Raw genomic sequence first — 26,347 nt, forward strand, 5'->3', positions numbered from 1 at the left:
CAATAATTATGGACCTGACTGTATATAGATCAGCGCTGGTCTGTAACAGGGTCTCCAAGGCATTTAAGGGAGCCTGCAAGAAATAAATATACTTGATAGTCTCACAGGACAGAAGCACCGGCCCAGAGTACCAGCCTTGCCCCACTTACAGTAACTGCCCCCTACCCCCTCCACAGAGTGCTTGCATCAGCAGGGACCCCCACTTTTAGAACACTTCACCGCTCTCCTGTATGCCCAGGGGCAGCACTATGGGAGACAATGGAGGCGTCTGCCGCCGGGCTCCAGCTCTGAGGGGCACCTCCTCCATTGTTCACAACATATTCACCTCACTTAGGGCTGTAACTATGTACCCGGAGTGTACCGTCACGGCCGCCCAATACAAGGCACCTCTTCCCGGCCCCTGAGAAGCCACCATACACTAGTGGAGAGCTCCATGTGAGACCATCGGCTGCTGCCTTCATCTATCTATAGCCGGTCTGCATGCGAATTGCTACATTACAGTGTCAGCGGCTGTGCCTGGGGGGGGCACCAAATTATAACTTCCCTCCAGGCATCTGGGATGAACTTACGCCACTGTGTATGCCGGAAGCGTTAGTTCGGAAAACAAGTTAGGGATGGCTATCACAAGACGGCCATCGATTAGTGGCCTTGTGATGGCACATAGCCATCGCAAGGTAACCATCGATGATTTAATCATCAATGGTTATTTGATCATGTGCTGTGCTGCGGACACAGCATCCAGTGTTTGCCGCCTAACTGCACATATAATAACCACATCATGGTACACAGTAGTGCCGCCAATTAATATTATGTCAAGTAGAACTGCCCTCGGTTCCTCCGGGCATGACGATAATCACTGCCATCTCATTGGAATTCCAGGGGCACCAGTCATTTTGGAGACGTCGGCCAGCATTAGGATATGCCTAGGCACACCCTGTCGATGTTGGAAATAGTTGAGTTAATTTTTTTTCCCCAGGGGCGCCGACAGGGGGGGGGGAGCGGGTACGATCTACCCGGGCCCGAGCTTCCTAGAGGGGCCCGGGTCTGCCCCCCCCTCCCTTCCTCCCTCACAGCAGCGTGCTGGGCTGCAGCGGGAAACTGCTAGCAGCTGTCAAGCAGCAGCTGCAGCAGTCTCCTATGCCTGTGGGGGGGAGCGATCACATTGATCGCGCCCCCCCCCGGCTTTGCATTGGGCCGAGAGTTTCACAGCGCCCCCCTCCCAAGCGCACAGCGCCGCAAAATTATTCATATTTTTTGCAAGCTTGAGGGGGCGTGGCCTAATCACGGGAGGCGTGGCCACGCCCCCTCGAGCTTGAAAAAAAAAACCTGGGCCCGGCAGGGCTCTCTATGCCCCTGCATCTGTCTGATTCAAACTGCGCGTGCTCCCCGATTGTGTTCGCACAGCGTCGCAGTGGTGATTTCAGACGCACGCAAGCGGAAGTGTATTGGAAATAAATTGTGCTCTCCTGGGTGGTCACTGAGAGGTGACAGGGAGATGGCAATTCATACGAATAGAGAGAGTCTGTTTTATGGACGACTAATGGGAGCGCCGTGGGTGTCTCACTGGTGACGTACACAAACACATAATCCTTCACATTGGAGGCCATATTAACAGGCGCGCCAAGAGCTGCGGGCCGGGCCCGGGTAAAAAGGGGGCGTGGCCTAATTGTGGGAGATGTGACCACGCCCTTTTAAAAAAAGAATAAGAAAGATAACAGTTTTGCAGTGACACTGCACACTGGGGAGGGGGGCGCTGTGAGCCCCTCAGCCTGGAGCATAGCCAGTGGAGGGCGCGATCAGTGTGATCGCTCCTCCCCACAGGCATAGGAGACTGCTGTGGCTGCTACTTAGAAGCCGCGAGCAGTCTCCCAGTGCAGCCCAGCACACAGCAGTGTGTGTAAGAGGGAGGGGGGCAGTGCTGGATCCGGGCCATTAGTACCCGCTCCCCCCCTCTCGGCGCCCCTGTTGGCTGGGACTTATCTTTCTCAATTTTATCTCTCTCCAAGGCTTAGTGAATAGACCCCAAAGTGTGCCCCTGTGCCCCTGAGTCCATCTCATTATGTTTATCTGGCCATATAAAATAAGAGATGATCATTGTTGCAGCAAAGTGTTGTACTAATGGGGCTTATTGGCAGAACATGGCGTCTCACCATGCTGCCAACTCTTCAGGATTTCCGTGAGAATCCCAAGTGGATGCCCCTCCCACATCCCACCTGCAGTGAAAGGGGCGAGGCTGCGATGACGTGATTCACTGCGAAACGCGTCACTATGGCCCTGCTTCCCACTGCGCAACTTTGCAGAATGCCATGGGAAACAGCATGATGATGCAGGTGGCTACACCCTTACCCACCCACTTCTCACCTGGATATACCCATTCCCGGAAGCCAGCATGATAACGTAAACTCGTGTTTCACAGACATGCAAAGGAAGAAGCGAAAGTAGAATACGCCTGATGTGGATTATACAAATGTCCCCTGTTCAGCGAGCCGTGATGTGGGAGTGGGTGCGGCCGTGCTTCCCGGATTTGGTCACGTCCTGTTATCGGTTGTTTAGATTTTGTTGGCTATTTTGGATGCGAAAGAACGGCAGAACAGCAGGCCAGGGTTCTACTCTAGGTTTTACCCCATCTTTAATCCTGCGCTGTATAACCCTAGGGTGAGTGGTGCCACTATACTTCTATTATAATCTGCATCTACTATGCAGACCTTGGCCGAGGTAATTTGTACTGCTCATTGTCTCTCAAACCGTATTGGTAAATCACACTAAATATAACGTCAGTGATAATTCTTTATTTTCTTTGGACATAAATTACCTATAATCCATAACACATTCTCAGACACTTATTTTTGTAGCACATATGCTCTACAGTGTTTCCTTAATGGTAGGTGGCGAGTGATGACGTTACCCCTGTGTTGCATTCATCAGTTCCTGCAGATGTGCCCTGGCCGATAAGATCCCGGGTAATTAGTACCCGCCCCCCCCCGTCTCCCTCCCTTCGGTGCCCCTGCATGCAAAGACAGAAAATATGCACCTAACACAGGGCTGGTGAAGTTTTGATGTTGTAACCGATGATGGCATCTAAAGAGGCACCAAGCACAATAGCAGCATCTGGAGACGCTCAAAGTGGGCATCTAATTCCTTGCACATTCAGACGCACAGATGTATACCAGGGAAGGGCTTTTACCGGTATTAGCATTAAGTTGCAGACACACTGGAGATCAGTGGCGAGTCCAGACGTGGGACTGCAGCGCAGTACAAAGTTCAAATATGGGAGCCACACCAACTGCCAGCGTGTCCTGGCTCACGATGTTGGCAGTGTTTGGGGTGGCAGTTGGTGTGGCTCTCCTGTTTGTATTTAATGGAGCATACACACGGTCAGAGTTTTCTTCAGATCTGAACGATAACGATTGAAAAAATCGTTTAATCGTTCATATCTGAAGGAAAGTCTGACATATCTGTCATATCTTCAAGCAAAAAATATATGGTAGTTGCTCAATCAGCTTAATATACTACAGGTGCTTGTAAAGGGCGGGGTTTACACTGAACACAGAAAAAAGAAAATTGCCCCCCAGCACACTGCAGATAAATCAAAAATACTTGAATCCTACATGATAATAGAAATTCAGAGGTATTGGTTTACATACATTTGCAAATATATGAATAAGCGCTGGGCCTTCGTCAAGGCTCCTCTATACCAGCGTCCCTAAAATTAAGGGGTTCACGTCCGAGAAGCAAGGCACCCCAAAAAATTCCAGCCAAGGACCACCCCCAGGGCATCACACGAAAAGGGGAAAAAAGGTGATAGTGAAGTGTTAAAGGATAGGTGTGTAAAGATAAATCAATAAGTTTTTTGATTTATCTGCAGTGTGCTGGAGGGAAATTTTCTTTTTTCTGTATATCTGTCATATCTGTCAGATGAACGATTTGAACGATGCGCTTTCCCGATGGTCAGATAACGATATCTGACATCTGATGTGTTTGCAGTCAGACTTGGACGATTCCATTCATTTTAATGCAGTCAAAAATCGTTCAGTCGTTCAAATCGTTCATCTGACAGATCTGACAAATTTGACCGTGTGTATGCTCCATTAGACTGTGCTGAAGCCCCACCTCTGGAACCGCCACTGATGGAGATAAAGTACCAACCAATCAGCTCCTGTCACTTTACAGGCTGTGTTTGAAAAAGGACAGTTAGGAGCTGAGTGGTTGGTACTTTATCTCTGTTCACTTTATCTCTCTTCAAAGCTTAGTAGATAGACTCCTCAGATCGCTATAATGCAATAATCTAGGTAAGGCATGCCCCGCGCTAAGAGCCCAATAAGTCATAACAACCATCTCTCAATGCCAGCTGCAGCCTCCACCAAGTGACCACTCTCATTGGTCTGGGGCCTACTACCTCAAGGGGATTCCACAAGACCGCTGCCCCACAACAGGAGCCCCCCAATCAGTGCGGAAACCTCAAACCCCCTTTTCTAGCTGTGTCTGTACCTAGCCAGCTGACGTGGTCACTCAAAGGGCCAGATTCAGAGCCGGACGCTATTTGCGCTCGCTCGTTCAGAAAAAGGGGCCGGATATTTAAATTGAGCGCTCGCTCTTTGCGGTCTGTTGACGCCTCTATGTCTGAACGAGCGAACAAAACATGCGCTCGCTATTTTGTAAAAAACGCCCCCTGGCCGCTCGCATCCTACATCATCTCCGCTATTTATTAGATTAATCGAGTACATCGAAAGGCGTCTGAACTGCTCGCAGTGCTTGTGGTAGGATTTTCCTACCGCAATCATGCGAGCAGTTCAGGCTAAAAGAGAACCAAGTGACGTGGCCGATGACGCTGCTTTGTTAATTATGCACACCCTTAAAACGCCCGTTTTGACCGTTTGGCACACCTGCGTTCGGGATCACCACTCCCCGTTTTCAAGCACCTTCCCCTGTTACCACCCACAAACGCCTCTTTCTGTCACTCAAATTAGCAGGCATTTGCTAATTTGCGAGCACACAATTTCCGACCGCAATGACTGGTTTGCGCATGCGCATTATGACCCATACGCCTGCGCAGTTGTGCGAACATCGCTCGGAGCGAACGAGCGGCCGCTTACGAGCGGCTCTGAATCAGGCCCAAAGTTCACAGCAGCCCTGTATGACCCACAGGGCTGCTCCAAGTGTCAGCCTGCTCTAACGTATAAACAGTGGTACTCCAAGTTTATAGGTACCATAGTACATTCATTTCTGTATTTGTAAATGACCTTTATAATGAAATTCATGGTTCACAGCCTGAATATAAAACTTCTAGGAGTATATTTACTAAAGTGAGAGTTTTTAGAAGTGGAGATGTTTCCCATAGCAACCCGGCTGCGATAATATACTAATGTTTGCAGTCACACAGCCAGCAAAGAGACGCCCACTACTGCTTTCTCACATCCGTAATACCTCGCAGTCCTGCGTACACATCGGTAGCATCGAGTAACATCGGCCCCTCACACACAATTACAGCAGCTCTGACCTGTCTCAGGAATTGCTAACCTCGTTGCACGCAGTATGTACACAAGCTGCGTATGCCGTCGCAGTGGCTAATTTAACGGCGTTCAAACGGACAGGCACGCCTGCGTTTCTCCGACCACTCCCCCGTCACCACCCCCAAACGCTGACGTCCCATCACTCTTTCTGCGATGGCTGTCTTTCTGCGCGTGATCGCAATGCGATCTCAATGCTGTCATGCGCACTGCGGTGCATACGAATGCGCAGTATGAACCATCGACTGATCTGCGTACGCGGTTGCAATTTCGATCCACGCTGAATCAGGCCCATAATTCCAATGTCTCACTGCCAGGCTAGTCCTGTTCTCAGGTGCAAAATGCAGACCGGCAGCAACAGTCACAGTGTGCGGGTGCCCTGCTCCGTGCCTGGCTAGTCCAGGTCAGGGACTGAAATGTTCTTACCATAACATGACTTTGCTAAGGGCGCTTGACTGGAAACATACGACGCTGGAAATAAAAGTGCTGCTCTTTCTGTTAACTAAAATTCTTCAGGAGGGAATTCAGCTCAGCATGCTCTGCTGCCTGACTACCCAGTGATGCTCTGCTGCCTGACATCCCAGTGATGCTCTGCTGCCTGACATCCCAGTGATGCTGTGCTGCCTGAGATCCCAGTGATGCTCTGCTGCCTGACATCCCAGTGATGCTCTGCTGCCTGACATCCCAGTGATGCTCTGCTGCCTGACATCCCAGTGATGCTGTGCTGCCTGACATCCCAGTGATGCTCTGCTGCCTGACATCCCAGTGATGCTCTGCTGCCTGACATCCCAGTGATGCTCTGCTGCCTGACATCCCAGTGATGCTCTGCTGCCTGAGATCCCAGTGATGCTCTGCTGCCTGACATCCCAGTGATGCTGTACTGCCTGACATCCCAGTGATGCTCTGCTGCCTGACATCCCAGTGATGCTCTGCTGCCTGACATCCCATTGATGCTGTGCTGCCTGACATCCCAGTGATGCTCTGTTGCCTGACATCCCAGTGATGCTGTGCTGCCTGACATCCCAGTGATGCTCTGCTGCCTGACATCCCCAATGATACTCGGCTGCCTGACATACCATTGATGCTCTGCTGCCTGACATCCCAGTGATGCTCTGCTGCCTGACATCCCAGTGATGCTCTGCTGCCTGACATCCCAGTGATGCTCTGCTGCCTGACATCCCATTGATGCTCTGCTGCCTGAAATCCCAGTGATGCTCTGCTGCCTGACATCCCAGTGATGCTCTGCTGCTCACGTTTTAGCCAATGACGGCAGCCCCAGCTCTGCGAGCAGTCCTACACATCTATATGGGGAAACTAGGGAAAACGTGTGAAGTAGATAGGTGTAATTTCCCATTCCGGAGTGGCAAATCGCGCCCATCGCTGAGAATTACGTTCCCCTCTTACAGCCTAATAAAGCAGCTCTCACATACAAACTGGATTTATCCATTCATACTTCTAGTAGATTTTAATTAGCTAAATACAAGTATCCCAAAGACATTAGCAATTCCTATGTCCCCAAGGTACTCCCACTATAATAAACCCATGCTGACACATCTGAGGTTGTTGCAGTGAAGCTATATATTAACCCAGAGGTTCCAAAACTCCGCCATTGCAGTCCAGGTTTTAAGGATATCCATGCTTGAGCACAGGTGATTTAATTATTACCTCAGCCAATTTGATTTAACCATCTGGACTCAATCATGGATATCTTTGAAACCTGGACTGTAATGGCGGAGTTTGGGAACCTCTTTATTAAGCTATAAAGAAGAAGAGGTAAAACGAATGTTGAGTAACACCGTATTTTATGTCATATTTCCTGTTTAAATTCAGACCCAAGACCGAAGAAGATTTACCTCAGACAATGTTCATTTTAGTGACTCAACAAATCAAAACAGAGACTTCAATTTTTGAGCTGAGCTCCACCAAGTATTTAGATTTTGTGACATCTGAGTCTTAATTATCCTTTTATTTTTAATGCTATATACACAGACAATGTGATGTTCCAGTTTACCCATATCAATCTGAATCTGTAACCACACTCAGTCCATTCCACTGGTTTACATCCAATTATAGAATATCTCCAACCACTGTTAATACGGGAAACCCATTCAGATAAAATAATATGAGCTATGGTAAGAACTTACCTTTGTTATCTCTATTTCTACGAAGTCCATAGGGTTCCACAGGATACCTTGGGGTATAGGCGACGGCACCACAGAGTTAAAAACTTCTCCATCCTCCCAGGATGTACTGGGGTCCCTCTCCTATACCCCGCCCCCGAGCCTCAGGAGGATAAAGAGAGAGAGAAGAAAGTCTGGAACACACAAGAATCACATTCTCACCAGAGGGAAACTGAAAAACCGGTGACCAGATTCACAGCCCATCTGCAGTACAGGTGCACCAGGGTGGGAGTCCTGTGGAACCCAATGGACTACGTAGAAATAGAGATAACAAAGGTAAGTTCGTACCATATCTCATATTTTCTACTTCAGGGTCCATAGGGTATCCACAGGATACCTTGGGGATGTCCCAAAGCAGTATCCTTCAAGGGTGGGGATGCTCCTGTGCTGAGAGGAGAATCCGTCGCCCAAAGGAAGCATCCTGAGAGGCGTAGGTATCAAAAGTATAATACCGTACAAAAGTATGGACAGATGACCACGTGGCCGCCTTGCAAAGCTGAACAGCTGAGGCGCCACATCGAGCTGCCCACGAAGGACCCACAGACCTAGTGGAATGAGCCTTAACAGAAGATGGAACAGGAAGGCCCTCGTGAGCAAAAGCTTCAGAGATAGCCAGTCGAATCCATCCTGCCAATGTTTCTTTAGTGGCAGGCCAACCTCTTTTATGGAAGCCATAAAGGACAAACAAAGAGTCTGACTTCCAATAGACTGAAGTGCGGTCCACATAGATTTTCAAGGCCCGCACCACATCCAAGGTGGCCTCACCAACCGAAAGGTCCGGTGAAGTAAACGATGGTACAATAATTTCCTCGTTGATATGGAAACTAGATACCACCTTTGGAAGAAACCCAGGACGAGTGCGCAGCACAGCCCTGTTTCTATGAAAAATTAGAAATGGAGGCCTACATGAGAGAGCTCCCAATTCCGAAACCCTTCTGGCCAAAGCAATAGCCAGAAGGAATACAGTCTTAATGGTTAGCCATTTCAAATCCACTGAGCCCAGTGGTTCAAATGGCGGTCCTTGAAGAGTCTTCAAGAGCACAGCCAGATCCCATGGCACCACAGGTAAAAACAAAGGGAGGCTGAATAAGAAGCACCCTTTGCATAAAGGTGCGGACATCAGGAAGCATAGCAATCCTACGATGAAACCACACCGAAAGTGCAGACACCTGTACCTTCAGGGAAGCTAGGCGACGACCCTGGTCTAAACCCGCCTGTAGGAAGGCCAGAACCCTGGACAATCTGAACACCAGAGGAGCATAACCTCTAGTGCGACACCACTGGAAGAAAGCCCGCCACACTCTAAGGTAGACGTCGGCAGATGAAGGCTTCCGAGCTCTCAGCATGGTGTTGACCACCGAACTGGAGAAACCTCTGGACCTCAAGAGGGCAGTCTCAATAGCCACGCCGTCAAAGACAGCTGACTCAGGTCCGGATAAAGGCAAGGACCCTGAGATAGCAGGTCCTGACGTTGAGGCAACAACAGCGGAGTGTCCACTGAGAGACTCTGAAGATCAGTGTACCAGTGCCGCCTGGGCCACGCTGGAGCAATCAGCAGTAGCATGCCGCCTTCTTGCTTGAATTTGCGTATCACTTGAGGAAGAAGGGAGAACGGAGGTAAGAGGTACGCATACTGGAAGGTCCACTTGACCGCCAGAGCGCCCATTAGACCAGCCTTTGTGTCTCTTGTTCTTGACCCGAACATTGGCAGTTTGTTGTTGTGTTGTGAGGCCATGAGATCTATCTCTGGAAGGCCCAACTTGTTCACCAGTAGCTGACACACCTCCTGGTGAAGAGACCACTCTCCTGGATGCACGTCTTGATGGCTGAGAAAGTCTGCTTCCCAGTTGAGAACTCCTGATATGAACACTGCTGATATTGCGGTGAGATGCTATTCCGCCCATACCCAGGGCCGCCTGACTGCGAGTCCCTCCTTGGCGGTTTATGTATGCCACCGTGGTGGCGTTGTCCAACTGTACCTGCACAGGTTTACCCTGCAGGACCTGTCTTGCTTGCTGGAGAGCCTTGAATACTGCCCGCAGTTCCAATATGTTTATTGGAAGAACAGCTTCTACCGATGTCCACCGTCCCTGAAAGAAGTGTGGACCCATCACCGCTCCCCAGCCTCGGAGACTGGCATCAGTTGTCAGAAGGGCCCAGTCTGAATTCCAAAAGGGGCGCCCCTTGTTCAGGTGAGCCGTCTGTAGCCACCAGGCCAGAGATAATCGCACCTCCGGGGAAAGCACCATAGTCTGTGTCTTTATCCTTTGGGACTACCCATTCCATCCAGAAAGGATCAGCTTCTGCAGAGGTCTTGAGTGAAACTGGGCAAACTCCACCATGTCGAACATGGATACCATGGATCCCAGTAACCTCATTGCCGAGTGAATAGACACCCAGCAACTCTGCAGGCAAAGACGGACCTTTGCCTGTAACGCAGAGATCATTTCCCCCTTCACCAAGATCCTCTGATGTTGGGAATCCAACAGAGCTCCTAGATGGAGCATCCTCTGTGATGGTACCAGGGAGGACCAATTTATCAGCCAGCCGAGAGACTGCAATACAGAGACTGTTAGTTGCAGATGGCGCTGAAGTTTCTCTGAGGACTCTGCCAGTAACAGGAGATCGTCCAGATAAGGTAACAGGCGGACCCCCTGCAACCGCAGGTGGGCTGTCATGACGGCCATAACTTTGGTGAACACCCGAAGTGCTGTAGCCAGACCGAAGGGCAGAGCCTGAAACTGGAAGTGGTCCTTGACCACTGCAAATCTATTGTGCTGGGACAATAGGGATATGCAGGTAAGCATCCTGAATATCCAGCGACACCATGAAATCCCCAGGTTCCATTGCTAAAATAATGGAACGCAGGGTCTCCATCCTGAACCAAGGAACCCTCAGAAATTTGTGGTTGAGTATTGGCCGGTAGGACCCATTGGGTTTCTGCACCAGAAAAAAATTGGAGTAATACCCCAATCCCTTCTGAGACAAAGGAACTGGCACTATAACTCCATTCTGGAGCATCGAGTGCATTACCTTCTTGAGTTCCCGGGCCTTGTCCTGATTGGACGGAAGGCCCATGGTGAAAAACCGGCTGGGAGGCCTCCTGCAGAAGGAGAGGGCGTACCCCTGAGAGACCACTTCTCTGACCCATGTGTCTGAAGTGGTCAGACACCAGCTTTGGGCGAATTTCAGAAGTCGGCCTCCCACTTTGAGGTCCCCCAAAGAGAGGCCCGTCCCGTCAGGCCGAAGGTTTGTCATCGGACTTGGGAGTGGGACGTCTGGTACCCCAGGCCTGCTTCCTGGGCTTTGCAGGTTTCTTGGCGGCAGTCCTCCTAGGAAAGGACTGTTCTGCGTTCTGTAGGGCCAAAAGGATGAAGAACCCGCTCCTGATGGGACAGTAGTGGAAGACAGACACGCAGACTTAGCTGCTGCCGAAGTATCCACAATTTTGTCTAGATCAGGGCCAAACAGCACTTCTCCATTGAAGGGTAACCCCTCCAAACCCTTTTTGGAATCAGCATCCGCCTTCCAAGAACGCAGCCTCAGGATACGACGAGCCGCCACTGCTGCCGAGGAGATCTTGGACGTCATGAGGCCCATATCTAAAGCTGCCTCATTAATGAAGGTAGCTGAGTCCCTTAAATTACCCACCAACTCCACCTGTTCAGGTGATGAGTCTGGGTCCAGGGATGCCTCCAAGGTATCAGCCCAGTGCTCCATAGCTCTTGCCACCCATCACACGGCCAAAGCCAGTCTGGACATGCCTCCTGCAAGGGAATAAATCATTTTCAAACATATTACGACCCTGCGATCCGTTGGATCCTTTAAGGAGGACATAGAGGGCATAGGCAACGTAGCACTCTTTACTAGACGTGTGCATCCACTTGTGGCGGGTTATCCCATTTTGCTAAATAATTATCTGCAAAAGGGTATGCCACCGCAAACCGTCTAGGGGGCTGGTAACGCTTACCCGGCGTTTTCCACGCGTTTTCCACGCCTCCTTTAAATGATCAGATAGGGGAAACACCGTAGTATCACTTTCAATATCCTTGAAAAAGGCATATTTTGATTTAGCTACAGGAGGAGCGTCATCCTCAATAACCAAGGCCGTGCGCACCGCACGTATGAGCCATCATCTGTGGTCACAGCATCCTGATCTTGATGAGGTTGCAGCAGACGCTTCTGCGCCCGCACAGACGACTAGCCCTGTAACACCTCTGATTGCTGTTGTACTGAGGTAGACAGTGAATTATCCCACGCAGGTTCATGGATGACCTGAGGGGGCGACAACGGGAAACTCTGGAGGTACTATTAACTGTTTAGGAAACCCCTGCATAGGGGACAACACCATAGACTGCTGTGAGACCCCCATCTGGGGACACGCAGGGGTTGTCGTTAACTGGCCCACCAGAATAGTAAGTGCAAAACAAGCCCATGGTAGCTCCTGCACAGGTGTAGTGACAGAAGTCGGCCGTGCCAACCGCAGGCACGCCTTACATAATCCATCAGAGTTACCATCACCCTCTGCCAATGGTACCTTGCATACAGTACACTTAGGCGGAATGGGGAAATCGTGCTCACTGTCAGACATACTGAGTGTGTGACCCGGAGCTGTATGTGACCACCGCATTTCACAGCAAGTTGTATAGTGAGGTATAAATCCCACTTGCAACACCGCACCGCAAGGGCTTGTTAGCAGAGAAGAAAAACAGGGATAGGGATAATAGCTGACAGTATGTGAAAGTGAAATTAACAGACAGCAGCGCTAGCCCAAAGTCACATACAATACAGAATATGGAAAACCCTGCAGTATCTGCGCTTCATCAACTAACCAGACCTCAGCCTGGTAGGAAACAGCGCTGCATACACTGACCCTGCACCGGAGGAGAGGTATGCAGGGGGACCCAGACCACGATGCAGGGGGACCCAGACCACGATGCCCGCGTTAACAGCTTCCAGCAGCGTTTGCCACATGTATTAAAATGGCCACCGAGGAGCAGAGGGAGGGCTGGTCCGGGGGCGGAGCGCATGCAGATGCCTAACCACCTTGTGGAGAGACCGTGTGCAGCGGGGGAGGCGCAGGCTGCTTAGCAGGGAAAGCGTGCTCCCCTGGCATGCATTTAACCCCTGGGACGCTGGACATTTACTGTTTCTGTCCAGTCCTCAGTCCCAGGGGGTAGTGGAAAGCGCGGGGATCAGTAGCCTGGTTCCACACTGCAGCCAGTCCCCAGGGAGCCCCCTGCCTGGGGACTAGGGACTGTGCTATTCGGCTGGGACCCACCGCGGGACCTTGCCGCTTACCTGAACCCCCGTAAATCCGGCCACAGTCCGGGCAACCGGGGCCACCGCTAGCTGTGACCCCAGTCACCCACCAGCATCCCCGGATCAGTACTGGCGTTCTGGTACCAGCGGGGTGTAGCAGCGACGACATGGACGTCAGTACAGACTGTCCATGTTGTCTGCTCATTAGATGTGCAGCCACAGCTGCATTGAAGAACTTCAGGGGCCGTGCAGACCCCCACTCTGTACGGTGCATCCGACTTCGGCCAGGCACCGACGAAAACTGAGTGCCTGAGGCTCGGGGGCGGGGTATAGGAGAGGGACCCCAGTGCATCCTGGGAGGATGGAGAAGTTTTTAACTCTGTGGTGCCTGGATGTATGCCGCCATCGCCTATACCCCCAAGGTATCCTGTGGATACCCTATGGACCCTGAAGTAGAAATATATATTTATTTGGTTTGCTTTTGCCATCTTATTGCAATTGGAAATACATTTGTCAATTTAATTTGCAGAACTGTACCACAAGGTTAGACACGTGCCCCTGTGTTATATTTCCGCTAAATGTCAGTGGAACGAGAATCCTTGTTATGGGCTGTAAGCGGCAATGTAATAACCCTGCATTGATTTGCATTTAATTGAAATAACTTGCTCTTTGAACATCCAATCATCTGAAACGCGCTTTTGTATTAGCTAATTAGCTTTGATGCCTCACATTATTATCTGTAAGCATTTTCTTCCTATCTATGCCGGATGTCCTGCTTTTTCTGTACCAAATCAGCGTTATGGAATTCTGGGGCTGATTCAGCAGAGGACGCAGTTCAGTATAGTAACGTACATTCTAATCGAGAGTCTACTGTACTGCCTGGGAGGAGGGAGCCCGCGAGGAGGCTGTACATATGACCAATGATCATGGAAATATGTAAAAGCAAAAACCAAGACACTAGAACCATAGTAAAGGCCTCCACTCATTTTTCCCTGATAAATTAATGAATGGTCTATTGCCAGGACATGGGCCAGGGGCGTATTTGTAATGCGTGCAGGGTGTGCGGTGCACACAGGCCTGTACCGCACACCCTGCACCCATAAAACTTACCTGTGGAAAATGGCTGCCTCGGCCATTTTCCCTTAGTTTGCGCATGCGGCAGTACAGGTAAAATGGTCGCCGCTGCCATTTTCCTGGTGTGCTATAGCCTCTGGGCGCACTCTAGTGCCCAGAGTCTATAAGTGCGGCACTGGACACGCACCGCTCAGTGCGCAGCTGGCCGCCGGTCGGAGAGGAAGGGGCCAGCGACGGAGACTGCACACAGACCCCCTCCTCTCTAGAAACGCTCCTGACATGGGCTCTAATAAAAGTCTGTACTAGTTCAGAGTAATACCCCTTATCCACTCGCTCCAATAATCTGGGTTTCAGCTCGTGAGTGCGCAGTAACCCGGGTTATTATGGAGTATGTAAGGGCAGGGTTGATATAAGCCGGGTCAAGCATTACAACCCTGGTCAAGAGAAGGGTTGAACGAGTGCTCAACCCTGCTTGTGATGCAGTGTGAACGTGTAACCCGGGTCTCGTTCTCTGCATAGGAAGAACCGTTGCTTGGAGATTATTATTACATTTTATTTATAGGGCGCCACAAGTGGTCCGCAGCGCCATGCATACAGTAATGGGTACACAGAACATTACATTACAATACAGTAACCAACTTATAAACAGAGCACAAGTAACAAATAGCAACACAATTCTCCATACACAGTACAGCTGGGAAGGTGACAGCTGTCATAGAGGTGCTAGAGAAGAGATGACATTGGCCCTGATTCAGAGCCGGACGCTCTGACAGAGTGCTCGCTCTGAATCAGGGCCGTACCTTCTGCTTTTTGGAGCGGCCTCCTGGCCGCTCGCATAGCTGTGGGTCACCACCCACAGCTATAGCGAGCGGCCAAAATGATGGTCGCGATGGTCAAGACCATCGCGACCATACCTTGCGGTAGGGTCTCGTTGCCGCAAGCCCTGGAGTGCTTTTGGCTCTATCAGAGCCAAAAGCACTCCCACTGACATCACTAGTGATGTCAGTGGGGCCGGCGCCAGACGGTAGGCGTTCCCACGGGAACTCCTCCGTCTGGGCAGCCACGCCCACCAAAGGGGGCGTGCTGTCAATCACCATCGACAGCACGCCCCCTTTGGTGCGAGACCCTTAACGACGTCTTGGCCGTCGTTATTTGGGTCTCGCGCATGCGCACAACAGAGCCGCCTCCGTCGTGCGCATGCGCACTTGGGCACCATCGACCTGCTTGCGAGCGCTTAGCGCTCGCGAGCGGGTCAGAATCAGGCCCATAATCTCCATGCACCAGCTCATCACATGATGCCACTAGTGTCATTGACCTGGCATTAGTGCCAGGCCGTCTGTCTGACAGGGGTTTTAGCTGGGCCATGCCCGAGATGGGCGTATGAACATATTGTAATCCCAGGTGTGACCCAGCATTCTAGTGGAAAAGGGGTATAAAAGTGATAGCTAGCACTATAATGTTACTGCTACTGCAATCATTAAAGAACAAACATGTAAAGTTAATTTTGTCATACAGATGTATCTAATTTTTATGAAGGTGCTAAAACTCACCATTCAAATAGCTACTCTCCATAGTTCTTAGGGGATCATTCAGACCCACTCGCGAGCGACAGTACGCTCGCAAGTGGGTCGATGTTCCCCACTGCGCATGAGCACGACGGAGGGAGCTCCGTCGTGCGCATGCATCGCTTTCCATCGCTCGGGGTCTCGCACCAAAGGGGGCGTGCTGTCGATGTTGATTGACAGCACGCCCCCTTGGTGGGCGTGCCGGGGGCGTGCCTGCCAGCCGGAGGCGTTCCCATGGGAACGCCTACCGTCTGAAGCCGGCCCCACTGACATCACTAGTGATGTCAGTGGGAGTGATTTTGGCTCTGATAGAGCCAAAATCACTCCTGGCCTTGCGGCTGGGAAACCCGACCGCAGGGTTTCCCTCGCAAGTCCGATGGTCATGACCATCGCGACCATCTTTTTGCACGCTCGTATATGCTGTGGGTGGTGACCCACAGCTAGACGAGCGTCCAGGAGGACGCTCCATTTTAATGGAGGAGGGCCCTGATTCAGAGCAAGCGCTCTGGTCAGAGCGTCCGGCTCTGAATCAGGGCCTTAATCTTCACCAAAATACCCTCGTCTTATAGTGCATACACACGGTCAGATCTGTCAGATGAATGATTTCAGACAGTATTAAAATGAATGAAATCGTTAAAATCTGACTGCAAACACATCAGATGTCAGATATCGTTATCTGACCTGCGGGAACGCTCATCGTTCATCGTTGCAGGCACGCACGTCAGATTTTCTTTCAGATATGAGCGGTTGAACGATTTTTAAATCGTTATCGTTCATATCTGACAACAAATCTGACCGTGTGCGCAATTACTGATTAGTGATAATCTTCTCACAATAGTTTGGGGCCTAGTGATTATTTTGGCCTTGTTGGACAATAATACCGGTTTTATACCTAAATTCCGGGTCTGACCCGGAGGCAGGAACAGGGTTCCAAACCGGATCAGACCCGGAATTTAGCCTGCGCCGACCCAGGATATTCCCAAGACGGCGCCGTTCGCATCAGAGCCGGGTCTGCAGTGACCCGGCTCTTCCGGCATGGAAGTGGATGCTTGGAGATAACGTCATCTCCAAACGCCACTGAAGCCAGCCAATCGGCCAGCATACGTCACATTCCAGGTCATCGCGAGCGCGCTGTTCACACCGCAGGGTTTCACGGGTCATTCCTGCGTTAAACCCTGCAAGTTACCTGGGTTGGATTGTCGGGTCACTCCACCCGGGAATCCAATCCTGTCCCCTTCTACGCCAAGGAGCTACCCAGGTTAACCCTGCAATAACCCGGGCTTTAGCTCTGGTGTAAAAGGGGTATTACATTATTGTGGAGTTGCCAGTTTTAGCAAGGACCTAAATACAGCAGAGAGCATTAAGAGAGGTGGTAGGGGGATATGTATCAAAACTTCTAAGGACGACAAGAGAAGTTTCCCAAAGCAGCCAATGAGCTTTTTCCTATCATTTTATAGAAAGCACTTGATAAATGTTAGCTAGTAGATGATTCATTGTTGCTATGGGAAACTTCTCCACCTGTTCTCTGCAGAAGGTTTGATAAATCTCCCCCTAAGTCTATAACTAGGCTGCACAGAGGAATAACAGGAAAGTACTCACATTTACAGTACATTCTCCGTTTAAGCAAAGTAAATGTTTAAGGCTGCCGTCTCTTTAATAATTCCCATTAACTTTTTATGCTATTTTAAAAAGTATTTGGCATGAAGCATTTTTATCTACAGTCATTTTATTTTATCCCATTAAGACTCCACTTTTCAGCTGTGTTCCCTGCATTGATGGACACAAATCACTTCCCAGCTGCAAAATGGAAACATTTAAATTGCACTCTGTAGAATGTGATTTATGTACATACTGTATCTTACACAAGGGAGGAAGATTAAATGTGACATATTGTAACCACCAGAAGGTACGGTGAATAGAAGCTGAATACAATACATTGTAGATGATCAGCGACCATCGGATGACAAAGTCCGGCCTCAGGGCCTGATTCAGAGCCGGACGCTATTTACGCTCGCTCGTTCAGAAAAAGGGGCCGGCAATTTAAATTGAGCGCTCGCTCTTTGCGGTCTGTTGACACCTCTATGTCTGAGCGAGCGAACGAAACATGCGCTCGCTATTTTGTAAAGACGCCCCCTGGCCGCTCGCATCCTACGTCATCTCCGCTATTTATTAGATTAATCAAGTACATCGAAAGGCGTCTGAACTGCTCGCAGTGCTTGTGGTTGGATTTTCCTACCGCAATCATGCGAACAGTTCAGGCTAAGAAACAACCAAGTGACGTGGTCGATGACGCTGCTTTGTTAATTATGCACACCCTTAAAACGCCCGTTTTGACCGTTTGGCACGCCTGCGTTCGGATCTCCACTCCCCGTTTTCAAGCACCTTCCCCTGTGACCACCCACAAACGTCTCATCCTGTCACTCAAATTAGCAGGCACTCGCTATTTTGCGAGCGCTCGATTTCCGACCGCAATGACTGGTTGGTGCATGCGCATTACAACCCATACGCATGCGCAGTTGTGCGAACATCGCTCGGAGCGAACGAGCGGCCACTTACGAGCGGCTCTGAATCAGGCCCTCCGTCACAGACGTGCTTCGTCCTCACCTTAATGGAGCATACACACGGTCAGATTTGTCAGATGAACGATTTTACCAAAGTTTTGAACGATTTGAACGATTGAACGATTTTTGACTGCATTAAAATGAATGGAATCGTCCAAGTCTGACTGCAAAAACATCAGATGTCAGATATCGTTATCTGACCATCGGGAACGCGCATCGTTCATCGTCCATCGTTCAGGTATGTCAGATATGTCAGATTTTCCTTCAGATATGAACGACTGAACGATTTTTAAATCGTTATCGTTCAGATCTGAAGGAAAAATCTGACCGTGTGTATGCACCATAACAGCGTGCTAGGGGCGCAATTCTGAGCCTTACACAATACCGATATTTACGCAGATCGAGCAATTGTATCACAATTACACTCGCATAAGGGATTCACTCGCAAAGTGAACGAAAGTAGTTAGAATTTCAGGTGGTAACGGTGGGGTGGGGGTTACAAAAACTCAGGTGGGTCTGACTGTTTAAACAGCGTTGCATGGGCGTGCATAAATTAGCCACTGCGATCTCCTTCGCAGAGCAAGAGCTCTATGCGTGTCAGGAGAGCCGCCGTGTTTGAAGCTGGTCAGACGTGACTTACATGCTGCAAGGCTGCCCGATCTGAGTCAGTGCTGCCGATGTTTACGTTGTTGCACGTCGCGGCACAGATACCAGAAAGCAGCTTGGCGCCCTATGCTCGGGTAAGCTTTGGAAGGCATTACCAGTTTTAGCAATTGCGATCCGTGAGAGATGTAATTTGTGATTGCATTAGCGTAAAGCTCGGAATCGGGACTTACCAGGATTAAAAAGATGCACTTTATGCAATTACCCCATCACTGCTGGGAGTGTCTCTCCCTTGTGCTGAGGTCACTTTCTGACGTTAGCGCTGAGGTCACATTCCAACATCACTGCTGGGGGTGTCTCTCTCTTGTGTTGAGGTCATTTTCTGACGTTAGCGCTGAGGTCACATTCCAACATCACTGCTGGGAGTGTCTCTCCCTTGTGCTGAGGTCACTTTCTGACGTTAGCGCTGAGGTCACATTCCAACATCACTGCTGGGGGTGTCTCTCCCTTGTGCTGAGGTCACTTTCTGACGTCAATATCACTGATTTTTTTTTATGCGGTATCCACACAAATTGTACCTTAAATCACAGTGCGTACGGCGTTACTAAATGCCAGTATGTATGCGAACATTGACAGGATGCCTAATGCATCCCGCCTGTAGTCTGGTAATCACCAGACCTGAAATAGTAAGGGGTATATTTACTAAAGTGCGGATTTACAAAAGTGGAGATGTTGCCCATAGCAACCAATAATATCCTACTTATCAGTTATCTAGCACCTTCTAGAAAATGGTAGCTAGAATCTGATTGGTTGCTATGGGCAACAACCCCACTTTTGTAAACCCGCACTCTAATAAATATACCCCCACAGGTGTCATATCGTTTGAAAGAGAAGACTCCCCTCAAGATAGGGTTCCCCCATGTGTGCAGACAAGTATGGGGGAGTAAGGTACAAAAACGCAGCATGGGCCGCAGGTCAGATGATTATCGGACATCTGCATGCAGGATAGTAGTCGCAGGCTGAGACACGCCTCCAAAATGGTTGTGATACGCCTGCATATGCCCGCCACAACTCCCCTTTGCCGCCTACAAATGGTCTCTGCCTGTCAACCGCTTTGCATATAAATCCTCACTGTGAGCAACAACGGTAACGGATCTTGACGCGTGCGCGAATTACCGATAAAAAAAAAAATGTGTGCTGCGCACGCTATCCGAAATATGCTTGGTGTTCCAGGGCGGTGACTGGGTGGGGGCCATTCAGACGCACTGCGATGGTCTCAGTCCTTGCACATGCAGGTGCCCGGCTCTACACCAGGGAAAGGCTTGTTGTGCTATTTGCATTACCAGCATAAGCGCAACCATGGCGATTGATCCGCCTGGAAGGGGGGTTTGTAGATACTCAGAAGCCCCCCCTGCATGTGCCACTGTTACAGCATGCTGACATTCACAATGTTGCCATAACGTCGACGTTGCCAGAATGTCAGCATTGTTAATGTTGACAGCCCGAATGACACGTAATGTTAGGGCTAAGGTTAGATTAAAGTTAGGGTTAGACTTTTTACTTTTAAAATCCTACTGTCGACATTCTGTCAGTGTCGACATTGTGTATGTTGACCTGTTGAGTGCCGACATTCTGAACATGTTGTCTTTAAGATCAAGCTGATTTTGGGTCTGATTTCTGATTCAGTGTTGTCCGCAAACCTAGTGGTGAGAGATCTGCACCTGCAGGATCAGTCCTGCTCGCACAGATACAGATGGTCTGTAGAAAAGCAATAAACAGATGCACTAGCCTCTTGAGCAAGACGTCTATGTACAGAGAAACGCGTTGAACTTTACTGGTGTTTGCCTCCTATCTCCCGCTAAGTGCTGAAGCCGCCTCCTGTTTCTAATCTGTAGAGTCGTTGAAGACTCCCTGGGGACCAGCACCAGCCAGTGGCATATCTATAATGGGTGCAGTGTGTGCGTGGTATTTATTTTTGCAGCCATACTATCCCTAATGCGTATATGTACTGACTCTCCCCATTGAGATTAACATAGTGTGACTACTGGCATATCGATCCTTCTATTGTGCCATTACTAATAAACTTATATCCTGGTCTAAACAGGCTGATATTAGATTGATTATCCCGCTTTCACTAAAGCTGGGTACACACTTAACAGATATATCTGCAGGTGATGGTCGTTCATACACACTGAGCAACCGCCATCTGTCATCTGGCCCGGGAGCATATTGCGCCCCCCCCTGCGATCAATTGATCCGCCAATATATCTGCCAGTGTGTAGCCAGCATTACTGCTGGAGCCGATCGCTACATTGTCTGGATTTATATACACAGTTTGCTACATTTCTATTGGAGAAACAATATTGCAACTCTGGGCCTGATTCAGACCCGGTCACAAGCGCTGAGCACTCGCAACCGGGTCAATGTTTGCCAACTGGGCATGCACATGACGGAGCCGGCTCCGTCGTGCGCATGCACGAGACCCGGCTAGCGACGGGTGCTCCGTCGCTCCGGGTCTCGCACCAAAGGGGGCGAGCTGTCAATGGTGAGTGACAGCTCGCCCCATTTGGTGGGCGGGCCGAGGGGATGGCCGGCCAAATGGAGGCGTTCCCAACGGAACGCTTGCCATTTGGGGGCGGCCCCACTGATATCATTGGTGAGAGCTTCCGGCTCTGGGCCTGATTCAAACCCGGTCGCAAGCGCTGAGCACTCGCAACTGGGTCGATGGTGGCCCAGGGCGCATGCGCACGACGGAGCTGGCTCCGCCGTGCGCATGCGCGACACCCGGATAGCGACAGGCAAGCCGTCGCTCCGGGTTTCGCACCAAAGGAGGCGTGCTGTCAATGTTGAGTGACAGCACGCCCCCTTTGGTGGGCGGGCCGGGGGGTGGCTGCCCAGACGGAGGCGTTCCCATGAGAACGCCTACCGTCTGGGGGAGGCCCCACTGACATCACAAGTGATGTCAGTGGGAGTGCTTTCGGCTCTGTTAGAGCCGAAATCTATCTGGGGCTTGCGGCAACGAGACTCTACCACAAGGGTCTCGTTGCAAGCCCGATGGTCGTGATGGTCTTGACCATCGCGACCATCAACCTGGCCGCTCGCTATAGCTGTGGGTGGTCACATAAAACGCCCTGATTCAGAGCGAGCGCTCTTTCAGAGCGTCCGTCTCTGAATCAGGCCCTCTGTTATCTCATTGTTTGAATAGGAAATAGCTGTATACTGGCTACTATGGAGCTGTTTTTGTGAACTGCGTGATTCTACTTTTAGTTCTCTTTGGTTATATGATTTAATAAATAATCTTTTTTTAATTAACATAATGATGTATTGTGTGACGTAAGCGCCAATGCACAACTTTTGTTCTACAGATGGTCTGTGTCTGCACATGCAGGATCAGTACTGCACATGTGCAGGTCGTCTTCTGCCAGATCGCTCGCAGTGCCCCCAAGCCGCAGCATTACTGACTTCCGGGGGTGGGATGGGGTGGAAACGGTGAATGGTTTACAAAGTGGGGGCGTCATCCCCGTTTAGGCGCAGACTTGCCGGCCCCTGCAGAGTGAAAACACCGGCCATCCTGCGTAACTGGAGGGTTACTCAGATAGCCGGTGTTTTCGCAGATGATCATACGCAGCGTCCTCGGACACAGATGTAGATCAGAGAAGCTGGCAGAAGGCGTCTAATTACACAAGACGCCACCTGCGTCATTAGCATATTAATGCTCCATATAGAGGTGTTGGTCTGTGTGCACGCACATGCTCCATGTAGAGGTGTTGGTCTGTGTGCATGCACATGCTCCATGTAGAGGTGTTGGTCTGTGTGCACGCACATGCTCCATGTAGAGGTGTCGGTCTGTGTGCACGCACATGCTCCATGTAGTGGTGTCAGTCTGTGTGCACGCACATGCTCCATGTAGAGGTGTCGGTCTGTGTGCATGCACATGCTCCATATAGTGGTGTCAGTCTGGGTGCACGCACATGCTCCATGTAGTGGTGTCAGTCTGTGTGCACGCACATGCTCCATGTAGTGGTGTCAGTCTGTGTGCACGCACATGCTCCATGTAGTGGTGTCAGTCTGGGTGCACGCACATGCTCCATGTAATGGTATCGGTCTGGGTGCACGCACATGCTCCATGTAGTGGTGTCAGTCTGTGTGCACGCACATGCTCCATGTAGAGGTGTCAGTCTGTGTGCACGCACATGCTCCATGTAGTGGTAGTCTGGGTGCACGCACATGCTCCATGTAGTGGTGTCAGTCTGTGTGCATGCACATGCTCCATGTAGAGGTGTCGGTCTGTGTGCACGCACATGCTCCATATAGTGGTGTCAGTCTGGGTGCACGCACATGCTCCATGTAGTGGTGTCAGTCTGGGTGCACGCACATGCTCCATGTAGTGGTGTCAGTCTGTGTGCACGCACATGCTCCATGTAGTGGTGTCAGTCTGTGTGCACGCACATGCTCCGTGTAGTGGTGTCAGTCTGGGTGCACGCACATGCTCCGTGTAGTGGTGTCAGTCTGGGTGCACGCACATGCTCCGTGTAGTGGTGCCAGTCTGGGTGCACGCACATGCTCCGTGTAGTGGTGTCAGTCTGGGTGCACGCACATGCTCCGTGTAGTGGTGTCAGTCTGGGTGCACGCACATGCTCCGTGTAGTGGTGTCAGTCTGGGTGCACGCACATGCTCCGTGTAGTGGTGTCAGTCTGGGTGCACGCACATGCTCCGTGTAGTGGTGTCAGTCTGGGTGCACGCACATGCTCCGTGTAGTGGTGTCAGTCTGTGTGCACGCACATGCTCCGTGTAGTGGTGTCAGTCTGGGTGCACGCACATGCTCCGTGTAGTGGTGTCAGTCTGTGTGCACGCACATGCTCCGTGTAGTGTTGTCAGTCTAGGTGCACGCACATGCTCCATGTAGTGGTGTCAGTCTGTGTGCACGCACATGCTCCGTGTAGTGGTGTCAGTCTGGGTGCACGCACATGCTCCGTGTAGTGGTGTCAGTCTGGGTGCACGCACATGCTCCGTGTAGAGGTGTCAGTCCGTGTACTTCTCATGATGACGTTGATGATTGCAGCATTGATCTTTGTCATTTTCAGGGTCATTAATCAGATCAGCTAAAGGCTGAATTGTGCTGAGCACAGAATAAGGCCTAATGTTCTGTTGTTGGATTGTTTGCTAAATCCTGTAATTTTATAATGTGTAATAACTTTATTCTGCATGTAATAACTTTTTGTGTAATGACATTATTCTGCATGTAATAACTTTTTGTGTAATGACATTATTCTGCATGTAATAACTTTTTGTGTGATAACTTTATTCTGCATGTAATAACTTTTCTGCATGTAATAATGTTATTCTGCATGTAATAAGCTTTATTCTACATGTAATAACTTTATTTACATTTAATAACTTTATTCTGCATGTAATAACTTTTTGTGTAATGACATTATTCTGCATGTAGTAACTTTTTGTGTGATAACTTTATTCTGCATGTAATAACTTTTCTGCATGTAATAATGTTATTCTGCATGTAATAAGCTTTATTCTACATGTAATAAGTTTATTTACATTTAATGTCTTTATTCTGCATTTATTAACTTTATTTACATGTAATAAATTTATTCTGCATGTAATACTAACTTTGTGTAATAACTTTATTTTGTGTGTAATAACTTTATTCTGCATGTAATAGCTTTATTCTATGTGTAATAAGTTTATTCTGCATGTAATAACTTTATGTGTAACAACTTTATTCTGTATGTAATAAATCTAATTACGTGTAATAACTTTATTCTGCGTCTAATAACTTTATTCTGTGTGAAATAACTTTATGTGTAATAACTTTATTCTGCATGTAATAACTTTATAACTTGAAGGGGTTTAGGTCTCACAGAATCCGATCTGTATATGTTCTACAATCATGTTGGGATATTTCAGAAGAGATTATTATTTTCCCTTTTAGTTACCCTAATTTTTGCTTCTTTCACATTCGTAGTTCTGCCCGAATCTGTGTCATGTGGTCTAATTGCCAGCTATCCTTCTTTTTTCCAGTAATTCAACACTTCTTAGTATGGGAATTTATCAAAAAATACCTTAAAGAATAATTTTTGTGGATAACAGGGGTTGCCAGCAAAAGAAAGAAAAAAAATAATAAAAACAAAGTAATTAAAAAACAAACCCAAAAAACAATTAGCTTTAGTTAAATATTAACTGAAGACCTCCCTTCAGTCTTGGAGCAGTTGGAATAATAACTCTCAGTTATTCCTCATGAGAGTAAATCTAGAACTATTAGTAGAGCCCATGAGTGTGAAAGCAATCAGTATAGTGTTCTGGTGAATTTGAATTTGTCCATATAACCATTATATATTGCTTATGTATTAACAGGTTTGCATTGTGGAGTGTGAAGGAAAAATCTACTCAAGTTCAATGTGGGCTGTGTGCAAAACAGTTCTCATAAAGTCGTCTATACAACTCAGCATGGACAGTTTTGAGGAAGACTTTAAGCCGTTCAACATTGAAGACAGCCAACTCTCCGCCAACTTCAAGCGGCTGAACGATCTCACAAAGTTGGTTGACTTAAGTAAAATTAAGGATGAGAAAAGACTGTCTAAGCTTAGCAGCCTGATCCGTGAGGAAGGAGAAGAAGACACCAGCATTGATGGAGGAGAAACTACACTTGGGATGACCACTGGGCCAGATGAAATCTTGGATTTTCAAGATCCCACAAATGCCATGTCGAAAAGATTTGGGGGGTTTGTAAAAGGCAAATACAGCTACAGGAAATTCATGGGTCCATCAAAAGATCTCCAGAAGCGTTACGGAGGCTTCATCGGGGTCCGGAAATCAGCCAGGAAATGGAACAATCAGAAGAGGTTTAGTGAGTTTCTTCGGCAATACTTGGGCATGTCTACCCGTTCGGCCGAGTATGACAGTTTCACCAATGACATGAATGAACAGAATAAAATATAAGACTATTGTTTCTTGATGCACATAGTTATTTGATTTTGGAACTACGAAGGCAGAAAGTCAACCTCCACCTCAGAATATACTTTAGGACTTTCTCACAAATGTCATCGATCTGTTGGCCCATGACTAGTGGACGTACCTCGTACTGCTCCATTCATAAACTGATGTTGATAGCGTCTCAGTGAATATTTGACGCAACGGGGAGAGAGAGGGAGAGATCATGGTGGCGTCAAAAAGAGGAAAAATTCAGCTGCCTTCATTTCTTGTCCAATATTTCCGTTGCTTTAATTTTAGCAGTATACTATTTATGTAAATATATAGCATGTAATAGGTCTTACGTTGTCACTTGGCACCTAAATTACAATCTTAATTGGGCTTTCATTAATTAAACATTCACTTTTTCGCATGACTGCTAGTAGAATGATGTGAAGAAATAATAACTGACTATTCTGCTGGGTAGGATGTCGGCTGATACGGCTCAGCTCAGTAGTGGATAATATGGAGTCCACCTGCACAGGTGTCATTTTCCCTAGTGTAGAGACGTTTCCTATAGCAACCAGCTAGCTTCTACCTATCATTTTATAGAATGTACCTGATAAAGACTAGTCAATAGCTGATTGGTTGCTATGGGCAACTTCTCC

The 26,347-nt window shown here is 49.0% G+C and overlaps 1 protein-coding gene across 1 annotated transcript in view; it reads left to right on the top strand.

Annotated features, from left to right (window-relative positions):
- PNOC (prepronociceptin) overlaps positions 1–26,108 on the top strand; it is a 198,049-nt gene extending 171,941 nt beyond the window's left edge. Inside the window, exon 3 of the mRNA XM_088447530.1 lies at positions 25,125–26,108. Within this exon, the coding sequence (XP_088303656.1) occupies positions 25,125–25,709 (585 nt within the window). The 3' untranslated portion in view covers positions 25,710–26,108. The remainder of the gene's footprint in view (positions 1–25,124) is intronic.
- The last annotated feature ends 239 nt before the right edge of the window (positions 26,109–26,347 follow it).

The sequence above is a fragment of the Taudactylus pleione genome, unplaced genomic scaffold (assembly GCF_031769625.1).
Source record: "Taudactylus pleione unplaced genomic scaffold, aTauple2 ptg000434l, whole genome shotgun sequence".
NCBI classification, from domain to species: Eukaryota; Metazoa; Chordata; class Amphibia; order Anura; family Myobatrachidae; genus Taudactylus; species Taudactylus pleione.